Raw genomic sequence first — 22,655 nt, forward strand, 5'->3', positions numbered from 1 at the left:
AATTTAACCAGCAAAAGAAAAAAAAGATAGAATGTGGAGATTAAATAATTTGAACATAATCGATTACCTGGCGGCGTAATCGGGCATCGTCATCAGCATCTTCATTATTGACATCAGATTGAACCAATTTCTGCAGCACAAAAAACTTTCTTGAGAACTGAATATCTGAGAGAGAGTGAATATTCAAGTTACCTTCTTGATGTTGGCTGTGGTCGGGAAATTCTTCCGTCGTGCTTCAATCCATTGTTGGATTTCATGTTCAGTGTAAGTTACAGGAAGGCACCTTCAAGACAGCAACAGAAGATCATTTGGAAGAAAAACGAAAAAGTAAAATCCATGCAGAGAAAGATGTGAAGGGACATGTTCATCCTTACCTTGTGGACAGGACAAATTTACTGTGAAAACCTTATTAGGGAATTTGATTATAAATACGTACAAAATGTACATATACACATAAATATGTATACTCAGATACATATATGCCTGTATGTGTGTGTGTGTATGCATTTGTGTACACAAATAGCCCTGTTTAGCCCCGACCATCACATCTCTACACATCCTCACTTTACCTGTTCCACAGTATTCCTGTTTGCCTTTTTCTATAATGGTGCTAAGTAGCATGCAAAAGTACTTCAAATTTTCTTTATCTGTATGAGTGCATCACTGAGTAATTCAGTACCTTGGGCGTTCTGTTAAAATTGGTTTGTTACACTTTGCAAACTGAGGTTCTCCTTTCCATTTCTTCTGAACTGCTTAGCCAACACAAGAAACAAAAAACCGAATCAGATATTCCTTATGGCATAAAATAAATCTCCTGCAATAAGATAATACTATTCATCCTGTTAAGATAATGACATGCTAATATTGAAAAGCTCCTATTTAAAAGGTTGAAATATAATTCTGCAGGTTCACAGTGACAGTCCTAAATAACAAGAATGACAAGCTGCCATTTCAAAACAAATGTTGTACCCAAACCCAAATTACTCTCCAAAGAGGACATGTACCAAAGAAGTATTATTAGCACTAGTCCAATGGAACTGCCATGCATATAAACAAAGGACACACCTTATACAATTTGCTGTTTACTATCATCTGTAGATGATTTCTCAAATATTATCAAAATACTAAAACAATGAACTTACTGCAATCACAATCTTTCTCTGGAATTTTGTATGACTGGAGATTTTATGCAGGTCAGTTTTTTATATCCATTTTATAGAGAAGTGATTAGGGATAAGATTGAACAGAGATGGTAATTTGACATAGAGGTTGGGATTTCATTTATTTATAAATAATAGTGATGTTAACCTATAGTCAATGATGTAAAAGAATAAAAAAGCAAACTAATAAGTAATAATTCTAATGAGCAAATGCAGGATCTCATAAGAAAAAGGCCAATGGTCAACAACACAATTCATAAATAGAAACACTGTAGAAAGTAATTCAATAAGAAACCAGAACAAAAAGATGGGCATATGGAATTTACTGAGATCATGCTTTTCATGAGAGTTTGGCACATTAAGAAGATTTCTGAGGTCTGCCTGTAAAGTTTGTTCGTGCATCTCTTCACAACATTACCTCATGGCAGGATAAGATAATTATGCACTACCGATACATTCTCTTTAATTTTGGAAAGGATGTGTAAGTGGCCTTAAATAACAGTGATATAAAAAAGCATTTCAATATCATTTTATCTGTTTGAATATGTCACCTGAGAATGAATAAAACAGGTCACGTGCAAAATATATTGGCAAACCACCAAATTCTCATCTTGGAATCATTCCCTTCATCAGTGTCTCTTTTATATTCTGACAAGTTTCGATACCAAATCTTAATATAAGAATCTGATATAAAATGGAAAATGCCCAGATGATACATTTCTTCGATGGAAATCGTAGAAACTTAACCATTTTCGATACTTGTTTCTATATCATTAAAACATGCAGAAGAGGCCTTTTTTTACCAATATAGTTCTGACACACTAACAGGTTTCTCCCATGCTTATAGAGTGACAGAAATAAAAGACCTAATAAAATATGCCATAAAATGTGTTGATTACTACTAATGAAATTGTTTGTCAGACTTTTAAGCCATCCAAAATCCAGAGAATGGGGTGTATGGCAACAGCAACAAGGGGAGCTCCATCCTTCACCAGGCTAAATTACTCAGCATACAAAACAACTTTCTTTGTATTGTGGGCTCTAATACCAATGTCTACACGGTGAGTATGACAACTGTTTGAGGAACTCTTACCCAAGAGATCAGAAGGCAGCAAAACAAATCATGCAACATATTTTGTTTTTGTAAACTAGCAAAAAAATGAGTGCTTATACAGATATTTCTAGAGTCGCTACAGCAGTAAGTGGATCTGCTACCATGATTATTCATAATTAGCAAGAGTGCTAATTGCATTGTCGATCTGCGACAGTAATTGCTTCTGAAGGAAGCAAAACCAATAGTGCAACATAAACTTTTGCAGAGATATTAAAGAAAGTGCTTACAGATATATTATCTTCTTACAACAATTCCTCTTGAGTTCACAAGATTGCTCAGATAATGTAGCTCTCAGACTTCTTAGGGCTGACTCTCCAATTATAGAATAAAAACAAAGTGGGCAAAGTCTTAGGAGACGAGTTCTCTGGTCCCCGTCTTCTAAAGTTCTCTCTTATACAGATGGTTCTGGAATTCTCCTCTAAAGTTCATCTTACTGTTTTCTGTGCGATGGTTTCCTAATGAAGAAACCTTTACTGTTGAAGCTTTACATTATCTTCCAATCTTTGATCAAGTGGCCTTTGTGAGGTATTTTGTCTTATCAGTCCTTGTTGAGAATCTTCGGTCTTGTCAATCTTTGTTGAGAATCTTGTGTAACTTTTTCTTGGTTGACTTCTCTGTCATCTGATACTTTCAATCTTTTAACTGCATTTCATATCCAGAGTAATCCTCCTAATTTGAGTAAGAATATTCTTCATTCTCTTGCTTAAGGCGCAAATATAGTTGTAAAGGTCTCTGGATGATGTTCGCATAGAGCTTGAAGCACTTTTCCCTAATAAAGGTGTTTGAATTGAAATTTCCAAGGGTTATGCAGATCCTTCCAAAATTTTAAACATGGTTCCACAAACCTAAACTTGAAGATCTTTTACAGATAAAGTAGGATTTTTTCATATTAATTCTTCAGTAACATTTCCCTTTGAATCTGGTAATATATCTATAAAGTCCTTTGGGTATATTTTGTCCTTATACAATCAGTATGGAATCAAATTCATCCCATCTTTTCACAAATATCTTGTTGACAAAATTTAAGGATACAAGATAGTCCAGTTTCTCCACAAAATTGCATAACTAGATAGGGGTCTTTATATAATTCATCATATAAATCGTTACTGATCTTCACTCAGATTTCTTGAGAGAGCATATCTAGCAGAACTCTAAACTTAAACCACCAGCTGTAATTGAAACATATTTTTTGACAGATGGTTGATCCTGGTTTTGAGACGAATGAAACTAAAATAATTAAATTGGTTGTTGATATTTATCCATGGATCTTGACACTCCTAGTAGTTATATTTATGTTTTCATACAACATCAGAAAAAAAATTTGGAGTCTTAAGATTCTGAGTTAAATCCCAATCTTTAAGTGATAATTTTTTCTCAATCTAATTTAGAAATAAAATGAGACTTTCAAAGAAGATATTTAGGACTAATTCTTTAGAACTGGACGTGGAATCTATAACCTCAGGCATCAGATCCTCAGTCTTTAAGATATAAAGATTTTGATCTTGGCCTTCTTTATTGGGAGATGAACTTTCCATATTTATATTCTTCTGATCATTGGAGTTTCTATAGATACTTTCTATGAGAATAGCTCCTTTTTACCAGTCTTGTCCCTACATAAAATTATGAGACGAAGTCAGGTAGAAAGTTTGTCTCCATTACTATGTTCAATAGTAAAGTCAAAGCAAGATAATATTGTTTGCCACCTAGCAAATATTTGTTGAACTAGATTTTCGATATCATTTTGCAAGACCTCTTTACCAAACCTGCAGTTAAATCTTAAAAGCAATTGTTGGTTTAACATTTCTCCTTGAAATTAGAGATTACTTTGAGAATAGCCAAGTTAAAATTAAATATTACTATGAGAATAGCCAAGATCTCCTTATTAATTGTTGATTAGTTTATTTATGTTTCGTTCCACCTTCCTGATGTAAATCTTACTAACAGTGCAGTGCTTCCTTCCTTTTCCTAGCTTTAGGATTCCTCCATATCCTCTATGTCAATGCATTTGTTTCAGCCATAGTAAATTCATATGGGTATCTAATGTGTAAGCAAGGTAATCTTTTCACCTTATCATCGATCCTTTTAACAGCCTGAGTGCGATTTTCATTCCAAACAGGTGGATTTTTCTTGTCTGTTAGGAAAAATCTTCCAGTCATTAGCAAAAGTTATGAGTCTGAGACATAATCTTAACATCCTAAAAATTTTATAATTATTTTGTATTTCATTTCGAATTCATCAGCAAATTGTATTACCTGATTGATTGAAATTATTTGGTAGAACTTTTTTTGCAAAGGGTAAGTGGCAAATGCAGGATTCGACTCAGGACCTTTCGATAATTCAGACCACTTTTTATATTAATTTTAATTAAAATGTTAAGATGCTTCTAGCATTGATTAATATGTTCCGAAAATTAACACATCATCAATATAGACTATTATAAAATAAATAAGTACATGGAAGGAAGATCTAATTCATAATTTTTTGAAATTTCAAAGGAAGCATTTTTATTTTAAAAAAAAAGGCATGACATTCTATTCATCATGCCCAAATGGTTTAATGAAAACAGTCTTATTATCTTTTCTTTAATTTGAATCAGTCAAAAAATCTAAATTTCATATCAAATTTGAATAAACTTTTGATCCTTGAATTCTCCTAATAAGATCTTGTTTGAGGAATAAGATGTAGTGTTTTTAAAAACGCTAGAAGCCAAAAGGCTCCAAGGTCCCAAAATGCTCAAAGTACTAGACGCCTGTCTAACAAAAACGAGATGCTCTAAAATATTAAAATTTAAAATATATATATTATAATTGATAAATAATTAAAAATGATCACAAAAATAAAAATGACATATCAAATTGGAATCATATAAAGTACCAAATTACATCTCTTGTAATTACACCTACCTAACAGCTCTTCTAAGCTTACTTATACATAATGTGTGTGTATTTTCTAGAAGAGGTAATGGACACAAGCCATAGAAACGATATCATGGTAGCTCTTTTATAAAGATTAATAAGCATGGAAACTATACTGGATCTGGTTGTCTTTTTATACTAGCCAAGTAAGCTGCATGGTTGTTCAAATGTTCCTTTCTTCAAACCATATTAAGTGATTGAGGTTAAAATTCCTAATTTAAGTTCTAAAAAGACAAATAAAAGACAGCATGGTAAACAAATAAAATAAGCAGACGAAAGCAACGGACGAAGCTACAACGGCGGAGGAGGCAGTAGGGTTTCGCTGGTTGCTTTCATGGGTGGGGTGGAGTAAAGGGTATTAGTTGGTTCTGTTGAACCAACTTATTCGCTCAAGCTTAAACTCGAGATGAACAGCAACCACTTTGTCTCGGGTGCATGCCCGATTCACCCAACGCCTGGGCTCAGGTGCGCACCTGTGCAATGCTTCAATGTAACACCTTGCCCCGAGGTGTTGCCCAAGTTCCTTTTGAAAACACTAATAAGATGTCTAATTCATTGTAAGACCTTGTTTAAGGGTTCCTAGTCAATTATCAATCTAAAAACTCCTCTTTCGCACAGAAGTGTTTTTCAACATAAAATGTAAAACATCTCCAAAGAGCACTTTTTCAATTAAGTTCTTTGTCTAAAAGACAATTTTTCCAAATTTCTAATATTGTTCATTTATATTGGTCTTGCCTTGGTAGATATTTTGTGTTCATCAAATCCAAGGATATAATAAAGTTCAACTTCATGTCCATTTGTGGCAAAAGGCCAAAGAAAGATCCGTATTTTAATATCATTTTCAATATTTTTTCTTTCAGTTGTGTTACTTTGGGTTAGAAGACAGGGTCTTTGAGAGTTTTATTCAATCCTTGTACCTTGGATTATGAAGTGAAGATTATTCATTTACAAAATATTCTGTATAATATAGCTTCTTTTAACTAATGTAAAATGGATTCTTCAGGTTTTGTTTAATTTTATATTAGTCCGTATACCATTTATTCTAGCAGAAATTCCATCTTCAGTTACTGTGAATGGTGTAATTAATGAAAGCAAAGGAGTGAAACAAATAACTCCAATGAAAGCAAAGGAGTGAAACAAATAACTCCTTGTTTGAGGCTTTTAACAACAAGAAAGATATTTTAATACAAAATCCTATTGGAACAGAAATGAATTCAGGAAGTTTGCAGTTAACCTTTAGAACATTTCCATTGCCAACATGTATTTTGGATGTTTTGATACAACTTATAATTTTTCAAAGTATTTAACAGGGACAATCCCTCCCTCCTAATAGAATTAACATTAGATTTGGAATCTCAGGGTTTATTGTTTCAATGAAAACCCAACCTTAGTTTGTATGAGATACCAAATGAACATTTTTGTTTATAGTATTTTTCAGTGGAGTTTATATACTCAAAGGATCCATTTAATGGTTTGCTCAGTTCATTAAATTCATCATATATAATTTCATCGAATATGTTCTCAGGACCATCTTTGAGTTAAAGAATATTTAATCCATGTCTTAAGGCTTGCAATTCCCTTTTAATCAAGGTTCGCAATATCGTACCGTACCGGTATTTCGACCTGGGCTCGGTACCGGTACGGTACGGTATACCGAGCGGTACATCTGGGTGTACGGTATAGTAAGTGCTACAGTACTCGGACCGGTAACAGTCGGTCCGCATACCGAAAACCTGTCAGACCGGTACGTACCGCCCGTACCGGGCGGTATGGCTCGGTACGGCAGACCCTGCTTTTAATAACATTTTGTTCTTTGATCAGGTAATCAAAAATTAATTATTTATGTTTCTTATTACCATCATGGTGTCTCTCAAAAATCATGTTTATCCTTTAAGTTCTTAGCTAATAAAATATTTTTTTATAATTACTTTTTCATTTCATTAGGATCTTCTAAGAAGCCAATCATGCAACAACCTATAACAACACCTTGACAATTTGAAGTCGGCTATATGTATCTTTTGTCATCATTAAACTACGTAAAAACTTAATCTAAAGTTCCAAATCATGAATGTACTTATAAAAGGATGTAACAAATTTATTAGGTCTACCCTGTGAATGAATAGGAATTAGATCAATAGACTTTTAAGGATGGTGTCTAGTGACTATTTCAAAAGGACTAAATTTTGTAAAATGACTGACAAGACTGCTATACAAAAATTCAACTAAGGGGAGTATTTGATGTCAAATGAACCCAGGATCACCAGCCAAACATCAAACCTCAACCTAAACTCCTATTAAGCACCTCAATTTATTCATCGATTTAAGTGCGATGAACTGAAAAAAAAAAAACCTACAATCTTGCCTTGAAAATTGTCGATAAACAAATTTAACATACCTATCTAAACTAATGGTATCAGCATCTTGTGCGATCCAACTTCTTGAATACTTGCAATGTTGTATACCTAACTCTAATCAACATACTGGTTTATTTATTGCTGCCACCTCATTCAACTTTTCATAGGGTTTATTTCACAAGGCTTGACCTATATACAGCAGTTTATAAATCTAGAAGCTTAAGGGTGCATAAAGAAATTTCTTGCATTGTTATATATCTAGATTTAATCATTTTTGGCAACCCTACAAACTAAGTATGAACAGCTCACGATTTAACAAATAGATGCATCTTTGATATCACAGCAACCAAATATAAAAATAAGCTAAGTGTCATATCACAAAAGTTAGTACCTCTTCCACTAGTTCCATTAAACATCCTCTTATTGCTCTCTATGCTTTTGAAATCTTGAAACTGTGGTTTTCTGTAAAAGTAATTTCATGGTCAACTAGTTACCAAACATGTAAAAGATAGATTCAAGATATGAGCATGCCTTGTATATTTTGTCTTTCTCTGCCCATGAAGATGTCTAGTGAAACCCTTTTTTGCAGAATTTACAGAAATGATATCACTTCCACCATCTTCAAGACAATGGACCTGTAATTAAAACCAAGTTAGAGTATAAGAGACCTATGTGCATACTAAAATTGTCAAGAAAACAGCCTATGACTTCAGGAGGTTAAATATTATTGACTTTATGCTTTGGACTCCAAGCATCACATGAGAAAGAACACATAATGGAAAAAAAACTTACATTTTTAAAAGAATGTAACATGGACATTTACAGAGAATCATATGTTAATCAAGTAAAGCTCAAAATAAGCTAGTCATATAACAAAATAATCTTTTTTGGATCTATTCTATGCTTCAGTTGTTAGAAAATCCATAATGGAATTAATAAAGTTATTGCCGAAAAATGGAAACATCCTTGGTAAGAAATAAGATATGAAATTCTTGGAATGAGACAATATGATTTTCTTTGCAAATACTTCACTTTGATGAGGGTAACCCATAATCACCACTCAGGTAGACTTACTACCTGGGTAATATAACATTACAATTTAAATTTCCTAACCACTGACTGGCTTATTATGGAAAGAGCAAGCTTGATATAGGCTCTAATGAAATTAAAGCATACAAACATTGGTTGCATGGCCAGTGAACAAAAAGGGAAACAAAAGCACAGTAAGCACGAGTTTCCACTCTACTTATCTCACCCCTAACCTTTACTGGAGCTGTACTAAAAAATTTCAACTTTACTTATCCTTCTGGAATGAACTGTACCCTACTTTGAGTTTGACTTTCTCAAATGGGAGTTTTTCATTCAACTTATTCATATCATCATATGCAAAAATTTTGGTCTTCTTGGAATCTTGTTTAAATCACTCTCCTTTCTAAGCTTCTCACCCTTTTTTATGAAGCTCCTCATTCTCAAGGCATCCCTTTTCCTTATAGAATATCTTATCTAGCTGGAAATATAGTTACCTAAATAGTAACATAGCTAGGTCGATATTAGGTCAATAGAATAAATGTCTACATGGTCAATCACAAACAAAGTTAGTTCAAGATAAAAATCCTCTAACATTGATCCAAGCTGTTGTGAACCTTTCATGCACTAAAATAAAAAAAACCAAGTGACAACAGCAACCAAGAAAAAAAAAATCTGCCTCAGCAGTTACTGCACCCACAGTGCTGCAATGCTAAGTTCAAATGCAATATTACATTATTGATTTTTTTCTGGATTTTATACATCATCTTTAAGCTTTCTCTTGCACTCAATCTTGGAAAGTACTGCTAATATTAAGGATGTAAAAGAAATGAGATATGAAAGCAAATGAACAAGAAGGACTGGACGTTTAAAGATTTAATGACTCTGATAGGCATCTCCAAGTCCAAAAATTTATGCAAGAGCCTGTCAAGAAGAATGAGTGAATTATCACACAAGAAAAGACAAACAAAGAAAACAAGGAACAACAAGGTACCTAAGAGAGAATATAATTACAGAAGCAATGAACATAAGAGAGAATATAACTACAGAACCAACAAACATACGAAAGAATATAATTACAGAACCAACAAACATATGAAAGAATATAATTACAGAACCAACAAACATTCATATCAAAATAACAAAAAGTGATGCCTAATAGTCGAAGGTTCAAAATCTGATTGGAGAATATTTAGGTGTATAGTGTGGGAATCATGTCACATTCTAGTGCTAGTTCCTTACACCCCCTTTTCAAATTGGGCTTTGTACCATGCCTCAGTTAAGCAGCACTCATCCCTAACTTGGCCACTTACGTTGCAGGTGAGGAAGGAAGAGAGATTGGTATTAGACTGAGGGTGCTGAATAAGGGAAGAAGTTGAGAGAGAGAGAGAGAAATAAAAATTGGTATAAGGAAAACTTCTAAGTATGGTACCGGTCCAATAGGTTCTGGAACCAGTTTCAAATTAAAACCTTGTGAGAAACAAACCCTTTTTTTCTCTTGGGTTAACTAAGAGTTAGGAACTTAAGCTAAGTAATAACTCATAGATTCATATGGGCTAATACAAGATTGCCTCACAAGCCCTTTCCACTCTATCTTCAATAACCTAGTTAATCAACTCAATTCACCAAGAAACAAATTATAAAACATCGCTAATTCATGGTCCCATAGAAAGCAGTTTGCAACTTGATAGTTTGGAGTTTTGCAGCTTGGAACTTGATTTTTTTAAACCTGAGATTATTTCTTATTTAAATGTTGCCATGAATATTTATATTATTTTTTACCTCATTAGAAAACCCTACAAATCAGGTTTCAATCATATTGAGCAGTGTCAAGTTTGAAGTCTTATGGCAAAATTATGGCGAATCAAGTATATTAATGTAATCCAAGTCAAATTAAAATTAAAATTTTATTTTCCCCAAACCACATGGGGAATAAATTCATCAATGAGTTGTCATTAGCATTGCCATGATAAGGTAATAAGCCTTAAGTGTTAAATGTGGAGTGATTGTGAATATCAAGAGGAAGTTCAATCCTATATGTATTATCATTAATTTTCTGGAAAACTCAACAAGGATCAATTTTCTTTTCTTTAAGGTTGTTGCAATTTACTATTGGGACATGTTCTGTTTTCAGATGGAGCTACACAAAGTCTCCTCTAAAGACCTTCACACACAATGCTTCTTCACATTTTCTTTTAAAATTTGGTTTCGACTTCTAGCTTCTATATGAATCTTTGCCATGGTAATTGCAAAAACTTCTCCCTTTTAAGTTGAGAATACAATGCAAGTATAGTAGCAAGGTCTAGGTCAAATGGAAAATAACCACAATAATCTCCAAACAAATTATTGTCATCAAAGAGTTAGAAGCATTATAGGTGATTTCCACTTTAGATAGCATCAAATCCTATTGTTTCAAGTTCCAACCTGTCAGTTTGTCCATGGTTTGAGGGTGGTTAAGCACTACCATGTAACAAGTTGGTGCCTTCGAACATAGTAGCTTGGAACTCGATAACTTGAGATTTGGTAACTTGATGCTCGGAACTAGTGATTATTGTTTTGTAATGTTGTCATCAAATTACATGATATTTTATGGTTTAGTGGAAACCATGCAAGTCAACTTTCCAACACACCATAAGATGTACTGTTTTAAGTCTTCTAGGTTTTGCTATGACAAATCTTCTAAGATATATTAAGGCAGTCTAGTAAAACATCACATCTTTCATCCTATAATTGAAGTCAGCAGTTCATTTTACCACTTTCAACTGTTGAAAAATTATACCACAATTGAACAAGGAAGATATGAAGAATAATCTAACCACTTAAATTTTGAAATTAAGATTCAGCCAATTCTGTATTTGTTGAAAACCATTTAATTTCTCAACTTAGTAGACATCAACTATAATGGAGGTGTCTAGTACAACAACAACATAAAATATCAATGATTCTAAATGAAAATTAATCCTACAAAAACATAGAAAAGAAAGACAAATAAACTCTAAGGTAAACCATGTCATTATAAATATGATGAGAATCGACGATATACACATTGTTGCATGCCTCATTCTAGTCAATGTATGGTGTAGCAAGTACCTCATGACTTCAAGAAGTGTTTTTGGATCAAAATTATGTTGAACACAAACTAACAAGCGAGTTAAGCTAAGAGATAGCCATAAGAAATGTACTGTTTTCAAATTCCTCAAGGAAGATATTAATAATCATATGGACACATTTAATTTTAAAATAAGATTCAGCCCACAAATATTTGTTGACTCACTTGTTAGTTTGTGTTCAACATAATTTTTAAAATAAGATCACAACTTAGCAGACATAAACCAGGATGGAGGTGTTTTGGCCAATAACAACAACATGCAATGTCAATAATTCTAAATGAAAATTGGTCATACTGAAACACTGAAAAGGAAGACAAATAAACTCTTAAGATAAAACATGTCATTATAAATTATGAATGACGAATTCAAGGATATACATGCTACTGCATGCCTCATTCTACTCAATGTATGGCATGGTAAGTGCTTCATGATGTGCTTTCTGATCACGTGTGTTGACCACATGAAATCATTAAAAGAAAATTAAAGGAGAGATTAAGCGGGTTGGCCAACATTACATTAGCCATATTCTTGTCAGTAGCCTAGGTTGGCATGTAGGCACAACAATTCATGTGAAAATTAATGAAAAAGAAAAAACAAATTAAATTAATTCACATAATAAGATGTATAATTAGTTATGGAATCATATATAGCATATAATCTTATTCACAAATCAAATCTTTGGAAATAGGAAAAGAAAAGGAGACCAAAGTGGGAAGGAATATGAATCAGCAGCCTGGGTTGGCATGTAGGCACAACAATTCATGTGGAAATTAATGAGAAAGAAAAAACAAATTAAATTAATTCACATAATAAGATGTATAGTTACTTATGGAATCATATATAGCATACAATCTTATTCAAAAATCAAATCTTTGCAAATAGGAAAAAAGGAGACCAAAGAGGGAAGGAATATGAATCAGATGCACTACATTGAAATTAGTTCCACTTGAAGTCCAATATCCATTCAACTGTTATATGTAAAAATATTATGATAACCTCTTATTCATAATGCCAAGGAAAAATGTGACCTTACGTTGTATTCTGATCCATAATTGATCAGAAAAGATTATAAAAAACGTTAAGTATGTATGTCAACATGAGCCAGTACTAATAGGACCTAGGAATGAGGCTCATTAATCTTGCTTTCTCATAATGTCCAAAGGTACAGCTTCTATTTTATTCTGATTTATCCAATAAAGCATATATTTACTTGATCAATTTTAATAAGCTAATGAAGATGATATGACCAATTGTGAGTTTATTCACAATTTACTCAAGGCAAGACCCAAGCACCTTGCAACACCTCAGGGCAAGGCATTTCAATGAAGCGTTGCTCAAGCGCATGCATGAGCCCAAGCGCTAGGCACCTCAGGCGAGCGCCTAAGCCAAATCAGGTCGACTTCAAGTCAAGGTTCAACTAGGCGAGTAAGTTGGTTCAATCGAATCGACTAATGTAAGTTGTACAGGCACTTACCCTAACATGAACCCATTGAAAGAAACCAGAAGCAAAAACCCTACTGCTCATTCATCACCTTTGTATGTGTCATCTACCACTGCAACGTCGTCTACCGCCTTCGTACTATCATGAACGATCGTCGCGCACCCGCAACAACTTTGTTCAACGAACCGTTCATCGCTTTTGCATGCTTGTACAGACACATGGTAGCATGTTCTACCTTGGTTTTGTGTGTTTTTGCTTGAAAAATGTAAGCAACGAGAGTTCGCAGGTGCGACCGCTCACCGTATCGGGCCAAACTACACCAAAATGACTCCGTTTTCGCATGCCACGGCCTGTTTTCTACAAACCGTAGCCTCATGCGAAATGTCTGCCATCTCAGCACCTTGGAACTCCCTGAGTGGCACTAGGGGGGATGGGGCTTCGAGGTAGTGTCGGGCATTAAACAATCTTCACAAGTTCGCACGTTAACTTGACAGAAACTTGTCTTCGTGCCCAACACCCTGTGAGCAGTTGTTTGCGGACTTGCACCTGTTCGTTCAACCTTCGAAAGTCTTTGTTTTCCCCTTCTTCTCTTTTCTCTCTTGCACTCAAGGTGCTTGCTGAATTACTTGTAAAGCTTCCCTCTTCGCGAGACGTCAGGACTTGTCCGTCACTCATTTTCAAACTAATCAACTTTCTATTTTACAGGTCCTTCAGGACCTGTACGAGGTCGCAACTAGGCTGACCCTTTGTAGACACATATGTCGTAAGGGCACCTCATGACTTAGGCAATCCCAGCTAAGTCCGTGGAGTCGGCGCAATGATGCTTCACGACTTAGGCAAGTCCAACTAAGTCCGTGATTTTGCTGCAAGGATGCCTTACGACTTAGACAATTTCAGCTAAGTCCATAACATTATGGTATCAGAATGGGCAAGCAATTCGAGCAAGTAGCGAATAAACTTCGGAATCTCTCTATAGCAAAGCATCGTGGTGAATTGAGCAAGACGAGGCAAGCCAGACAATTGCCCCAAGCAGCCACAGGTGGGCTGCAAGTGCAAATTCACTCTTATGCTGTTGGAACCGCTCAAGAGAAGCGTAGCAATAAACTTGACGAGCGAGAAGTTGGCTACTCTCCACGAATGGGAGAGGCATAATCTGGAGCGCTAATCAGGAAAAATAGTCACAAGGAGAGACTCGCAACGGCGGAAACCCGCCTGGATGTTCTTGAAGCGAGCTTGGAGGAACTCTACTAAGGCCAAAGAAGGCTTCTTGAGGTAGAGAGCTCATAAGAAGAAGCGAAATCTCGAATCGACAAGGTCGAGTCCATAGTCGATCGACTGACGAAAGACACCAAACACTCTGTAAAACATCTGCACGAAGTCGTGGCAGAACTCACTTCTAGAGTGACAGCGCTCACAAGGGTACTAAATGTGGGAGGAAGCAACACCCGCATTACACCACCACAAAACTTGAGAGCACCTAAGCCTCATTGCTATAGAAGTGCTAGGGACGCAAAGGAGATCAAGAATTTCTTGTTTGACATGAAACAGTACTTTCGAGCTGCAAGGCCCGATTCTGAAGATACCAAAGTTTTAGTAGCAACCATGTATCTGAATGGGGATGCAAAACTTTTATGGCGAACCCGTTAGGAGGAGATCCAACAAGGTCGGTGTCGAGTAGACACATGGGAGGACTTAAAACGGGAGTTAAGAACTCAGTTCCTACCCGAGAACACAGAGTTCATCACAAGGAGGAAGTTGAGACAACTCTGCCAAAGTACTTCCATTCGGGACTACGTGAAGCAATTTTCACATACAGGATATGTCCGAAAAGGATAAGCTATTTAGCTTTCTTGATGGCCTGAAGTCGTGGGCACAACAAGAACTGCATCGAAGGAATGTCACTGATATGATCGAAGCAATTGCAGCCGTAGAAAGGCTCACTGACTTTGTTTCCTCGGAGGACTCGGGGAAAAAAAACAATCTTCAGGAAATCGACCACCAAAATATTCTCGAAGGAAGGAGTTCGAGGGCGAACAGGGGAAGAAGAGTTCCCACAAAGGGCCAAGCTCAAAAGGCAAGGTCCCAAAACCTGACAAATGCTTTTTGTGCAGAGGACCGCATATGGTAAGGGAGTGCCTATAGAAACAAACACTCAATGCCTTAACAGCTTCAATCCACCCCCCCCAAATCGGACAAGGGCAAGATCATCGCTCTTAGTTCAAGTAGTTCAAAATCCAACAGCGACAACAAGGAGTCGCAAGGACCCCGGATGGGAGCAATGCGTTTGTTGAATGTGTTGCAGGGTCAAGTGGGGGAGAACATTAAGTCAAAGCCACAGAAAGCAAGGAACAGCGAGCTTATATACGTGGACATCAAGCTCAATGGTCAAACAAGTCGTGCAATGGTGGACACGAGCACTACCCATAATTTTCTTGTCGATCGAGAAGCAAAGCGACTTGGGCTGATCTTGGAGAAGAACCCAAGTCGGATGAAGGAGGTGAACTCAGAGGCCAAGCGGATCTCCAAGCTAGAAAAGGGAGTCCCCATCAAGATCGAAATATGAAGCGAGTGCACAAACATGATAGCGGTGCCACTGGGCGACTTTCAAGTGATTCTCGGAATGGAGTTCATGCACGCAGTGAAGTTGGTGCCAATACCATCCCTAAACTCCCTATGTTTGATGAGAGGTGACGACCCCTACGTGGTTCCCGTCTCTCGGAAAGGAACCAAGGAACCCCAACAAATATCTGCATTACAATTGAAGAAAGGGGTACGAAAAGGAGGATTAACCTCTATGGTTGTTGTGAAGCTAGAGCCACTCAACGAGGAGGCCATTCATGAACCTGTTGCGGTGGCGAACGTTCTGAACACAGATGTTATGCCACTCGAGTTGCCGAAAACCCTGCCACCATGTAGAGGCGTGGATTATCACATTGGGTTGGAGTCAGGAGTGAAACCTCCAGCAAGACCACCATACCGCATGTCCCCTCCAGAGTTGGCAGAGCTCAGAAAGCAGTTAGACGAACTGCCAAGCAGCGGTATCATCCGCAGTTCCAAAGCACCATTCAGAGCTCTAGTCCTCTTCCAAAAGAAACAAGATGGGAGCCTCCAACTATACGTCAAACTATCGGGCCATCAACAAGGTGATGGTGAAGAACAAGTATCCCATCCCGCTCATCGGGTACTTGTTCGACCAACTGGGTAAAACAAAGTATTTCTCCAAACTCGACCTTTGGTCGAGGTACTGGCAAGCGCGCATTGCGGAAGGCGACGAAGCGAAGGGTACCTGTATGATTAGATATAGAGTGTTTGAGTTCTTGGTGATGCTTTTCGGCTTAATCAATGCTCCGGCCATATTCTGCACTCTTATGAACCAACTATTCAATGAGTAATTGGACAAGTTTGTGGTCGTCTACTTGGACGATATCATCGTCTATAGCCAAATGCTCGAGGAGCACATCGAGCACCTTCGGATAATTTTCAAGGTTCTCAGGGAGAACATTTTGTTCGTGAAAAGGGAGAAGTGCTACTTTGCTTAGACGAAGATCTTGTTCTTGGGGCATCGAATCGGTGACGGTTCCATTCAGATGGACAAATCAAAGGTGCAAGCTATGGCGGAATGGTGAACTCCAAAGAAGGTGTCGGAGCTGAGATCCTTCCTTGGTTTCGTCAACTACTATCGGCGCTTCATAGCTGGTTATTCGAAGCGCACAGCTCCACTGACGGAGTTGCTGAAGGAGCAGCCTTGGCGATAGTCCGACAAATGTGAAGTAACATTCAAATATCTAAAGGCTGTTATGTTGGAAGAACTAGTACTCGAATTGTCGGACTATGAGAAGCCCTTTGAAGTCCATACAAATGCTTCAAACTTTGCTATTGGGGGAGTACTCATGCAGGAGGGTCACCCAATGACCTACGAGAGCCGCAAGCTCAACGAGACCGAGCGACGATAACCGATGCACAAAGAGACGACAGTAGTGGTCCACTATCTACGAGCTTGGCAGCACTACCTTCTCGGATCGCGATTTGTGTTGAGAACGGACAACATCGCTTTGAGTTACTTTTAAACTCAAAAGAAACTCTCCCCAAAACAAGCACGATGGCAGGACTTCCTGGCTGAGTTTGACATGACAATAGAGTATAAGCCCGGAAGAGCAGATGTCATGGCAGATACATTGAGCCGAAAGGTAGAACTGGTGAATTCCATGCAGTTGGAAGGCGGAGCCCAAACAAGTCAATTGCACTACAACTTCCTTTCTAGAATCAGGGATGGACTATACAGTGATCCTCAGGCAGTAACCCTAATGCAACTAATTAAAGAAGACAAGGCACGACGATTTTGGGTCCAGACGGGAGTCGTTTACACCAAAGAGAATAAAGTTTATGTTCCTCGAGTGAATAATTTGATGTATGAACTCTTAAGAGAGTGCCACGATTCCCTTTAGGCTGGATATCCGAGCATCCACCGGACAATGGCTCTCGTGGAGAGGGCCTTTTACTGGCCGAAGATGGAGACTGATGTGGAGGAATATGTTCAAACATGCCTTACTTGCCAACAAGATAAGATGGAGCAGCGGAAGCCGATGGGACTTTTGGAGTCACTGCTCATACCAGAAAGGATGTGGGAGAGTATTTCCTTGGACTTCATATCAAGCTTGCCAATAGTAAGGGGACGAGTCGATACTTGTGGTGGTCGATTGGTTTTCGAAGTATAGAACATTCATTGTTGCACCCCTACACTGTTCAGTATAGGAGACAACCAAGTTGATAATGAAGAATATGGTGAAGTATTAGGGAGTCCCACACAACATCATCAGTGATCAAAATACTCGATTCTTAGGATGATTCTGAACCGAGCTATTCAAATTACTAGGGTGTAAGTTGTACTTCTCCACAAGCCTTCACCCCTAGATGGATGGCCAAACTGAAAGGATAAACTCACTCCTTAAGCAATACATTCGGCACTACATAAGTGCCAACCAATGAGATTGAGTGAAGTTGTTGGACATAGCCCAATTCTCCTACAACTTACAGTGGAGTTCTGCATCCATCAAGAGCCTCTTCGAGATCATTATAGGATAACAACCATCAACTCCTTACACCTTGGCTATCGGTTATACAGGGAGTAGTCCGTCAGCATATCACTTTGTAAAAGAATAGCACCGAAATGCAGATATTACGCAGGCTTATTTGGAGAAGGCGACCAAAAAGATGAAGAAGTAGGCAGACTTGGGAAGGCAACCATAGAAGTTCAAAGTCAATGATTTGGTGTTGGTAAAACTCCAACCAGTATCACTCTAGTTCTTTAGGCACAAAGTGCACAAAGGATTGATGCGTAAGTATGAAGGGTACTTCCCAATTATTAGTAGGGTAGGCAATGTCTTCTATAAGTTGCAACTGTCGACGTGGCTCAAAATTCATAATTTTTTCATGCTAGCAACTTAAAAGCCTACCACTAAGATCCGCAAGATGCTTTTTGAAGTGTCCCAACTTAGCTACCTCACACCACAGCCTCCTACGAGAAGCGAGTTAAAACCATTTTAGTGGATCGCAAGACAAAGCTACCCAACGAAGCTGAGCAGATTGAGTACTCGGTGAAGTGACGAAAGCTTCCCCGGACCGAAGCTAGTTGGGAGCCTAAAGACGCCCGACGACATGAAGAAGCATCCATCAAAGCCTTCCAGCATGCATCGACGAGGGCGTCGACAATTTAAGTGGCGGAGAATATCACGAACGATCGTCACCCACCCACAACAACTTCTTTCAACGAACAGTTCGTCGCTTTTGCATGCTTGTACAGATACATTGCATGTTTTACTTTGGTTTTATGTGTTTTTGCTTGAAAAATATAAGCAACAACAAGTCGTAGTGCTGCAGTGTGATCGTTCATCGTGTCAGGCCAAACTACCATAAAATGGCTTCGTTTTCGCGTGTCATGGCCTATTTTCTGTAGACCACAACCTCACGCGAAACATCAGCCATCTCAGCACCCTGGAACCCGCCGGGTGGCACTAGGGGGGATGGGGCTTCGAGGTAGTGTCAAGTGTTGAACAATCTTCACAAGTTCGCACGTTAACTTGACGGGAACTTGCCTTTGCGCCCGACACCCGATAAGTAGTTATTTGCGGACTTGCAACTGTTCGTTCAACCTTCTAAAGTCCTTGTTTTCCCCTTCCTCTCTTTTCTCTCTTGCACTTAAGGTGCTCGTTGAATTTCTTGTAAAGCTTCCCTCTTCGTGAGACGTCTAGACTTGTCCATCGCTCGTTTTCAAACTAATCAACTTTATGTTTTACAAATCATTCGGGACCTATACGAGGTTGCAACTAGGCTGACTCTTTACGAACGCATATATGCTCCTCATGACTTAGGCAATCCCAACTAAGTCTGAGGAGTTGGCGCAAGAGTGCTTCACGACTTAGGCAACTCCAGCTAAGTCCGTAACTTGCCGCAAGGGTGCCTCACGACTTAGGCAATTCCAGCTAAGTTTGTGACAGTACAGTCTGTCCACTTCGTCTGTCGTTGTCAACAACGTTGTGTCACCCTCTCCAACTTCGTCTGCCATCGTCAGCAACCTCACCTGCTTCATTCGCCACTACAACTTCGTCTGTTCGTCGCTGTAGCTTCGTCCACTAACCTCCCTAGCTTTGTCCACCATTGATTTCCACCTTCCCCCACCTTCCTCCACAGCCTCCAATTACTTCTCCATCTTCTCATTTTATAGGTAATACTTTCAAGTAACTTGTTGCACCATATTGAGGTGGTGCATTGTTACTTTGTTAAGAGTTACAACTTAGTCGTTCTAAGTTCACCACATTGTGATCATATTTATCAATCATACTATATATATTTTAACTTTTAATATTCGGGAGTCCTCACTTCACTTGAGTGGACACTTAGGCAAGCGTCTAGTGCCTTGGGCGTTTTGGTGCCTTGGCACCTTTTGGCGCCTTGGCACCTTTTGGCACCTTGGCACCTTTTGGCGCCAAGTGCTTTTAAAACACTATCCAAAACATAACAAGTGTATAAATAATTTCCCCTTCAAATACAATCCATTATGTACTTGTTTCTTGATCAATCAAGACCACTAGATATTAATTAGCATGATGATGGATCATTTGTCCTCGTACGGAGATGCACTACTAACCATCAAGACCAACCATGCACTTATTTAAGAGATGCACCTTCTATGTCTACATCAGGTTAACAAATCTGTCATGAATTATGCCCTTACTCTATAAATAAGTGGAACACTTGGAATTAAAAAGTTGATGCACCAAAAGAACTAAATGCAAAGTTAACAATCTTAGATAAGAGATAAGAAGAACCAAGCTGGAATCCTGAAACTTTCTGATATGTGAGAGGCCAGTTGCGATTACTGAATTGGGTGAGCCCAACATACCACGTGTTGAAAAGTTACCCTTGGTTTCCAAATTAACTATTATTATAAGCATCCAAATGAATGGTTCCACCCAAGTTTTCATATGTTAACTGGCTTCATAAGCTCATATGGATGCCACCATACTTCAAATTTTCATAATTGGCACATAAAGTAAGAATATAAGGAATAGCATATGAAGAAACATAGAATGAGATACACATGATATAACTCATCGTGCTTTAGGCATAACCAAAGTGTTTGATTTGTTATCCACAAGTCCTGCCCTGTCACACAGCATGCCAGCTTAAGGATGTTAGTTCATGATGAATCATCCCAATCAAGCATATAAACCATAGGGCCAGTTAGATTGCATAGCTAATAATAGATACAAGGGTGCATAACCATGTACCACACTTGCATCTTGCCATCATGGCCATACTATCTCATCAAATGATAATAAATATGATCTAATTAAGAATAACATATTTCACAGAAGATTAAAGGACAGATGCTGGCATGATGGTAAGGTTGCTCCTATCTTAGAAACAATCTCTATATAAAGAGGAGACTTACATACATTGATCCACATTTGGTGGGAACCTCGTACACTAGGTTAACCTTTTTACCTCGGTTTTGTTTTTACATTTTCATATAAGATTACCAATGTGCAAAGGATTCTCACAAGTTCATATTAAGGTGGTCTACGAGAAGTATTACAATTTCAAACAGGTTTCCCATATCCACGCATTATTTAACTTAAAAGGAAGGCTAGTGCTGGTGATTGCTACCTGAGGCCACAAGTTTCCTGGTTGATTATACTTCATAGGATGATGATTTTTCGTAGGACTCCATATATTAGGCTGATGCAACTTCTTAGGATTGACAAGAGATTCATGTTTGCCTTCATGAGTGAAGGAAATTTTCTTCCCTCCCGTACACAATGCACCATTACATAAACTTGTATGTGAATTTCCCACAGCAACCATTGGGTGATTCCCAAGATGCTCAGGTTTGTTAGAACCCAAGCACGATGATGCAGGAGAGTTGAGATCAGCAATTTGATTCCTGTGCATCATCGTAGTTGGAAAACATATCTGTCCATTAGGTAAGCCACCAATAAAGTTGAAATTTTGAGGCCGATTGTTCACAGAAAAGGGGCCAACACCAGGTGGAAGCGGGGTGAACATGTTCAGGTTCTGCAGTTGCCCTTGGAACTGTTGTGCATTCTGAGGCATGCCACGAGATATCCCGAGAAGTTGCAACGCCAAAAGCTGCTGGTTCAGGTGTTGAGCAGCCCCAAACTGAACGTGCTGCTGAGGGAAGACGCTCAAGCGATTATTTTGCACCACGGGCAAAATATTAGGGCAATTCAGAAAGGAAGACGGAGCCATCAGAGGAGCCACAGCAGCGGCGGCGGCAGCAACATTTGTCGCACTGAAACCGTTCGAATTGGTATTCCGATTGCTTGAATTGACGAAAGAAGGGTCTGGAAACTGCATCTGGTTGAACAGGGCCGCCTGCTTCCATACGATAAAAGTTGGCAAGGAAAAAAAAAATCTAGAAACTGCTAAGGCAAAAAACAACTCTAATAGGGAAGGAGAGAAAGGAGTAAAAGAGAATACCTGTTGGAGAGAGGGATCGTTGGGCACTTGGGCATGGATATTAACGGCGGGCGATTGGAAAAAGGGAAGCATGGCTCCTCACCGGCGCCGAAGGGTTTTGAAGTAGGGTTTAGAACGGGGAGATATTGCTTAATGGCGAATTCCTGGAAAAGTCCCTTTTTTTTATTTTCTCGCAAAATATCCTTTTTCTTTTCTTTAAGAGCATCACTGTCTTTTCTCAATATAATAGAAAAATCTTAAATCCTTTTTATCTATTTCCTTAGGAGATAGGTTTTTTTTTTCTTTTTCCAAGAAAAAAATTTGTATTACTTAAGGAAACGAGTACAATCAATAATTAGCACTCAAAAAGTAACAACAGATATTCATGATCTTTTTAATCTTTAATAGATATAACAAAATCAACCAATCACTATACGTATCCATTTCATTTCCTAAAGATATGAATAATATTATAATTCGGAAAGGACCTAATATAATTCTGATATTTCTGACCATATCAATCATGTTCCAAGGTGGGATGGATTCATTGTCGAGG

General features: G+C 37.9%; 1 protein-coding gene across 2 annotated transcripts in view; it reads right to left on the bottom strand.

The window, feature by feature from the left end:
• The window catches only part of LOC135674162 (uncharacterized), a 23,146-nt gene extending 880 nt beyond the window's left edge, over positions 1-22,266 (bottom strand). Inside the window, exons 1-7 of one of the 2 annotated variants that reach the window (XM_065183705.1) lie at positions 22,121-22,266; positions 21,287-22,015; positions 8,075-8,178; positions 7,935-8,005; positions 680-749; positions 193-283; positions 68-130 (exon numbers count right to left, since the gene is read on the bottom strand). In XM_065183705.1, the coding sequence (XP_065039777.1) occupies positions 68-130; positions 193-283; positions 680-749; positions 7,935-8,005; positions 8,075-8,178; positions 21,287-22,015; positions 22,121-22,192 (1,200 nt within the window). In that variant the 5' untranslated portion in view covers positions 22,193-22,266. Of the gene's footprint in view, positions 1-67; positions 131-192; positions 284-679; positions 750-7,934; positions 8,006-8,074; positions 8,179-21,286; positions 22,019-22,120 lie in introns of both variants that reach the window. The other variant, XM_065183704.1, reaches the window with a different exon arrangement.
• Between the last annotated feature and the right edge of the window lie 389 nt (positions 22,267-22,655).

Source organism: Musa acuminata, chromosome BXJ1-5 (assembly GCF_036884655.1).
Source record: "Musa acuminata AAA Group cultivar baxijiao chromosome BXJ1-5, Cavendish_Baxijiao_AAA, whole genome shotgun sequence".
NCBI classification, from domain to species: Eukaryota; Viridiplantae; Streptophyta; class Magnoliopsida; order Zingiberales; family Musaceae; genus Musa; species Musa acuminata.